We start from the raw sequence: 7,238 nt of genomic DNA on the forward strand, positions 1-7,238 counted from the left end.
ATGTTGAGATGTTATATTGGTTTCACTGGTAAAAATAAATAATTGAAATGGGTATGAATTTGTTTTTGTTGTTGCCTAATAATTATGCACAGTAATAGTCACCTGCACACACAGATATCCCCTAAAATAGCTAAAACTAAAACTACTTCCAAAAATATTCAGCTTTGATATTAATGAGTTTTTTGTGTTCATTGAGAACATGGTTGTTGTTCAAATTAAATCCTCAAATAAAATTAATCCTCAAAAATACAACTTGCCTAATAATTCTGCACTCCCTGTAGATATAGTTAATAGTTTTTTAATATATATAAATTAACAAAATGGAAATTAAATGAACAGAAGAGAAATCCAAATCAAATTATTATTTGGTGTAACCACACTTTGCCTGCAAAACTGCATCAATCTTCTAGGTACACTTACACATAGTTTTTTGAAGGAACTTGGTAGGTTGTTTCAAACATGGAGAACTTACCACAGATCTTCTGTGGATGTAGACTGCCTCAAATCCTTCTGTCTCATTATGTAATTTCAGAGAGACTTGAAGATGTTGTGATCAGTGCTCTGTGGAGTCTTTTTCTTGCTGCAGAATAAAATTAGGGCCAATCAGATGCATCCCTGATAGTATTGTATGATTAATATTTAATGTGCCTGTATTCCTGTATTTCTTAGTAGTGAAAACACTAATAATCCCGACCAAATTTTTTTACTGCATTTGCAGAAATGAAGCCCCAAACTTGGAAGGAATCTCCACCATGCTTCACTGTTTCCTGCAGACACTCATTATAGTACCACTCTCCAGCCCTTCAGCAAACTTCATTTGACTATATTAAGCGTTTTTTTTTTTTTTACTGTAGATTAATATAAAAAATAAATTATATTATAAATTATTACATTGTACTGTGTTACTAGCATTAATCATTGAATTTATGCTTTGGAAGTCAATTTATTTGTCTTAAAGTTACACTTATTCAACTGATAATAAATCATAGATAAATAATGGTTACATGCATGTAAAAAATATGCTTAGAAATTGTGTCACTTTCTGCATTCACCACTTATTAAATTGTATTCAATACTGCTTTGGTGAATAGCTTGAATATTCAGGTATATAATAAACTTCATCTGTATTGTCTTAACGCATTTGATAATATTACTTCCAGTTGTAAAAGAAGAACAAATTTGACACTCATTAAGAACCATTGGAGGGCAGTGGTGAGTGGCAGTGTGAGATACAAGATGGGGGTCCTTTGTGTGTGTGTGTGTGTGTGTGTGTGTGTGTGTGTGTGTGTGTGTGTGTATACTGAATCAAAAGCCAGCATGATGACCATTTTGACAAACACACACAAGTCACGCAAATACACCCATGCATGGTGCTTTTGCCTCCCATCAGGGGTTTAATTGACAAATGACAGGGTAGATCAGTGGGCAGTGGAGTAAAGAGGAGGTGAAAAGCCTGGCCTTTGACCTGCCCTATTTACAGCACAATGGTCTAAGGTGGCACCCATGCACATCCTCCTCAAAGGAGATTTTCAACTCAGAGACCCCGAGGCACGCACTCTATTGGATCCCAAATACGACGCCTTTTATCCCCGATCACCCCAAAGTGATCTCATCAACCCCCCACTATCCAGAATAATCTCTATTGCACACATCCCAACCACTAATCCCAGTAACTAATCACATCAATATTGGTTTGGTCTTATGCAAAACATGCCAACTAAATTTTATATATGTTCACCTGGACCACACCGATATTTAATAAAGCATGTTGTATGTAAATGATTAATGATTAATATATTTTTTCATTAACAGTGCATTTTATATGTATAATAGCGATTAGTGATGGAAATGATTGAAGCAAACCTTGCATTGGAGACTTAACAAGACATTTTTCTTTGTCTGTTAATCACACACTTTTTTAATCCAAATGTAACTAAGTTGAATACAATATATGAATGAGTGCTTTAATGCAAATCTGAAAATTAATCAACATCTTTTAACCAATCAGACTAGAGATTTCAAGAAGGCTGTGATTATGAATCCAGAAGAATGAACAAAGTCAAAGAGGTTAATGGTTAAATACATTGTAAATTAATGACCATTTGCTTTAATAGTGGTTTAAGGCTTATCAAAATTTGGTTGAGCTGACCAGTTACTTTGGGTTCTAATGTACATGATGTATACACTAGTTGTATACATATTTAAAAATTGTCCCTCACTTGTTTAAAAATAATGCAGTACAAGATGAATAATTTTTTTTAAGAATAACAACAATTTGATTAATAGAAATTTTCAGATTTCAGAAGAAAGCATATATGACCATTAATCATCAACAATCAAGAATATTATGATTTTTTTGTGGCTACAGTAGGTAGCTCCAAGTTTCTGTGCAAGCTCCCCTGCACTTGTTGGTTTTCTAAAGGTTTTCAGATTTTTTTTCAACAAAGCAAAAATAACCAGTTGATATATAGGCAAATACAAAAGTTCCCTTGTGAATGAGTATATAAAACATACCTGTACCCCAACATAGATTTCACAGTGTAGTATTTTCTACATTAGGTGATATTATCTGACACAAGTTGGATGCCAATTAGCAAATGAAGAAAAGTTACTGTTTATTTATTTTTTAAAAACAGTTTATTTCAAATGGTCTCTTTACAAGATTTTCATAGTGGCTTTTAATACCACGAGTCCATGATACGCCTCATGCTCATGAACCTCATGCCACCCATTCTCATCATATCCCTGAAGCTCCTGTACTCTCCAGGCCTGAAGTACCACATCTTGCCTCTGTAGTTGGGATGCTCGTACATGAGCCAGTGGCCGTCCATCACGTGACAAGACATGCAACCATTCCACCAGTTGTATCGGCTCATGAAGGAATCACAATCGTTGGTCATTTCCATCATCTGGCCCATGAAGTTCTCCTTGTCGTAAACTCTCATTCTGTAAGATCCCTGGTACTGTTCAGAAACAGAAAGCAATACCATCACTTTTGGGCTGCACTACAATCCCAGAGCACATTGCACAGTACTTTCCTTCCCCTAACAAAAGTAATTATCTGGCAATTACCAACTATTAGTTCATTCTAAACATGAAACTGTGCAGTGCTGCGGGTTCTGGTCTTGAAATTCAAAACAATGCAGAGCTAATGATCATACCATGGGGATCATGCGGCAAGACCTGATCCAGTTGTTCATACCCCAGCCCCACATGCCCATGTAGTCAGCATACTCTCCCTTTTTAATGAAATACTGGTTGCCCATGAAGTTGGGACGATCGTAAACCATCCAGCAGCCGCTCTCGACCCTGCAGGAGTAGCAACGGTTCATGTAATAGAACATGTCGGAACAGTCACCGCTACACTCATAGGAGCGGCCACCAAAGTTCCTGTCCTCGTAGAAGATGACCTGTTTAAAGAATTAGAACCATGCATTTAAAAATTGTCAGTTTAGTCAATAAATTGAAATTGATGTCACTTTTTTGCCTGTACCTTGCCCATCATTTTGGCTTTGCTCATCAGGGTTTGACTGGCTGAACTGGATGCCCTTCCTGGTTTAACGCTTGTATTTATACCTAGTCCAAACAATTGTGTAAAATCCTGACCAAGCAACATAGCTCAGGGGCCCACAGGGATCTGTATGGCTTTTGCTGTCTTCAGAGTCTTCCAAATGACATTATAGGCATAACAATGTAGCTCTTTTTATTGCTAAAAGTCCATTGTTTTGGTCTATACATACTAGAGACATGCTAGGATCATCTATGTGTTTTGTTCCTGTTGTTTTAAATACATGATTCCTGAATACCTGGCTGACCGAAATGCACTTCTCTTTAATGCAAGCTGACAAAGGACAGTTTCATACAGTCTTTCAATAGAAAAGGCAACCAGATGCAATTGTCACCAAACATCAATCTGTGCTTATTGGAGGTCAAAGTGCTCACCAGCTTATGTCATGACGTAACTTTAATCAAGATATACTATATTCAGTATTAATTAAAAATGATTAATTATGTATTATGATAATGATCAATTAAGAATTATGATTCAAGTGTCACTAAACTGGGGATGAAAACAAAAATAAAAACAAAAACGCTTGCTAGGCTTGCATTCATTAACATACATGTAAAGTCTTTCATTTGTTCATTCTTAGTAACAGCCTAGTCAGGTTTGTGTTTATAATTTAGCCTCAAATTTTTTTACATAAAATGGGAACTAGATATTTCTTTCTATTGCATTACATTACTTGAAAATTACAAACAGATACATTTGCTAGGATACATACATACATACATACATACATACATACATACATACACACATACATACGCTCAAATTCTTACACTTGCCTATTTTTCCTGCTTTTAACACATTAACTTTGAGGACAAAATGTTCACTTGTTGCCTAATACATCCCACCCACTAACAGGTGCCATGATGAAGTGACAATCAGTGTTATTCAGATCACTTGTGAATGGTCATAAAGAAATGCCTGGTCAAATGGCACATTAGATGTATTTTAAGAGATTGTGTATGTGCACTGGACAACATGCCTTTGGGAGACACCAGTATACAGCAGCTGATTAAATGCCCTCTGATCAGACATCGGAAGATTTCCATTCTACAGTTTTTGTTTGGGTGCATGTCCATCTGTGGCCTTTTTTCCAAAACACATGTAAGTAATTTTACTATAGAGAAAAAGGGAGGCAGGGGTCTGTGTGGGAGTGTCTGTGTGTGATTTTTTTCTATTTCCTGAAGTGGAAGCCTGGAAGCCTGATTAAGAAAAGAAAAAAAATACTAATTTAATTATAATTTTGGATCATATCCCGCTTACTGCAAAGGTCCGTGTGCAGGCAGACATTAATCATGATTAGACATCTGTGGCTGGCAACTCTCAGGTTGGAGAAGCAAAACAACATGAGAGTCTTTATCCCTTTTGAGAGTTGGCCATGTGGAAGTGACATGCAGTCCCTTTTTTGCCTTCCATAGAAAAACATGTGTGTAGACTGATGTTCTAAAGCAGCTTTTTGACATTTTAGTGCTATGAATTTAAACAGTGTCATTTTTAGCGCTGGGGTAATGTTTAACATTCAGGGGAAACAGGAAATGTTCCCACAAGAGCCACAGGTTAATTAATGATGATGTCAAGGATAGTTTGGGTTCCCACCCAGTGCTGGGAAATACTTGAGTAATTGTACTTTATTACGATACTTGTGCTGTTTTAAACTTAAAATTAGAAGAAGAATATCCAGAAATTATTTGAATACTCATTTTTTTCAGTTTATTTCAATCATATAATATGAAATTCTAGATACATCCATAAATTCATTATATTCTGTAAAGGTTGTATTTGTAGATGTCCTGTCATCATACTTTTGATGTTTTTTTTATGATCTTTAGAGCAGTAGTGACACTGCAGAATCTTGCCATCAACTCTCTTTAAAGCTGTGGCTTATTAAAGTGTGGCATGCTTACATGCCAGAAGTTGGATGTGTGTGTAAGTGTGTGAGAGAAAGAGAGAAAGCATACCACTACTGCATTATGGGATGGAGAAGTGTGTGTGTGTGTGTGTGTGTGTGTGTGTGTGTGTGTGTGTGTGTGTGTGTTCAGTGTGGTCCATACTGAAAGATTAAAGCTTACACAGGGGATTTCAACAGGAGAATGCTTTATTAACCATTTCAAACTGAGCGTTGCCGTTTGCAGGAAGTAAAGATATAGCCTGTGAACAGTAAAACGGATCATGCTGTTTTTATCTCTTTACCCATGACATCAATTTTAAAAGCATGAGCTCCAGTGGACTGCTAAGACGCCGGACAAATAAGGGACACATGCACACACAGTAACAGAGATTCTACCACCTGTTAACAGGGTATGTGAACCATGTCTCCTGAGCTTCAGCTAAAATGCTTGAACACATATCCATTCATTTTCAAAATAGATGGGCTAGTCAATGAAGGTCAGTCTCGCAGCTCTAAGGTAAAATGACAGATAGAGAAAAACAGCATAGATGTGTCATCAGCCTGTATCACCATAGAACTGTGTGCTTATGCCAAGTGTATGCAAAGTCTTGTGCATGTATGCAGCTGGGAGATGACAGAGACATAAAATTGTAGCCAATTCACACCAAATGTCTTTCAAAAACGTCTTTCCTTTTTCCCTAGCTGACATCAGAAGCACAATTGTTGCTGGCTAACTACGACTTCAGTTCCCAGCAAATAAAAAAAAAGATAACTCCCACACACTTTAGTGATCCAGCTACACACAAACACACACACTCTCTCTTACACAACAACAGTTTAACATTTTATGCTCTAATTGCTGTTACAAAGCCATGTAAACAAAGCCTCTTTTTACCTGTTTCTTTTTGGATAATATTTATACTATATTATCCAAAAATAAGCAGGTCAAAATGTATATATATATATATATATATATATATATATATATATATATATATATATATATACATTGAATGTGATGTGTGACACTCATATAATTGTTTGTTTTTTTTAGTTTTATGAGTGACTGTAAAGTGCACAAGTAATAATGCTGGGCAATGTGCTATGGTGATGCACGGAGAAGCAATGATGACACAGCCCCAAGCACCCTGATTCCATTATGACCCTTAAGTAGATTTTACCACATTCTTGGGTTCCCTCCCACTGTCAGGGATCCACCTGCCACGCCCTGACACCCACCTCCTCAAAACCTCCTCAGTTTTTTAACATGTCAGACATCTCTGGAGCTCTGCAGTGGTAAATCAGACCATAACCGGCTCTCCATAGACATATTTCCGCAATGTTTTTGGTTGCTCTGTCTGCAAGGGACCACTATACAAAGCCCCTGCAGCCAACTGCAATTTCCATTGTTTGTAATAAGTGCTCCTCCCATGGCACTATGAATTTTAGTAGAATTATATGTTTGTTCAGTTAGATAACAGTAGATAACAGTTCTCCAGTTCAACAGTTCCACCATATTAGACAATATATGCCAACCTCCTGCCAAGATTCCATTGTTTGACTCTCATTGCCAGCTACATACTGTACCTGGGTTTGTGAAGGGACTTGGCTTTTTAGAGAACTGTACCTGCTTTCTGATAGAAGCTACTTGTGTTAATTGCTTCTTCAATGGGTTTTAGCACCTGGTCATGCCACTAGTGACACCAGCCTTCAACTAGGGCTTTTGGACAGCTGTTTATGGATTGCTTGTAGCACTTTTTTGCTTTCTATTTCTTGCTTTTC

General features: G+C 36.8%; 1 protein-coding gene across 1 annotated transcript; it reads right to left on the reverse strand.

The window, feature by feature from the left end:
• Positions 1–2,678: 2,678 nt before the first annotated feature.
• On the reverse strand, positions 2,679–3,505 carry LOC124379113 (gamma-crystallin M2-like). Its single transcript, XM_046839223.1, has 3 exons — positions 3,494–3,505; positions 3,162–3,410; positions 2,679–2,963 (listed from the first exon to the last, which is right to left on the reverse strand). Exons 1-3 carry the CDS (start codon positions 3,503–3,505, stop codon positions 2,679–2,681), a joined length of 546 nt encoding a protein of 181 aa, XP_046695179.1.
• Positions 3,506–7,238: the final 3,733 nt, after the last annotated feature.

This window comes from Silurus meridionalis, chromosome 25 (assembly GCF_014805685.1).
Source record: "Silurus meridionalis isolate SWU-2019-XX chromosome 25, ASM1480568v1, whole genome shotgun sequence".
Taxonomy (NCBI): Eukaryota; Metazoa; Chordata; class Actinopteri; order Siluriformes; family Siluridae; genus Silurus; species Silurus meridionalis.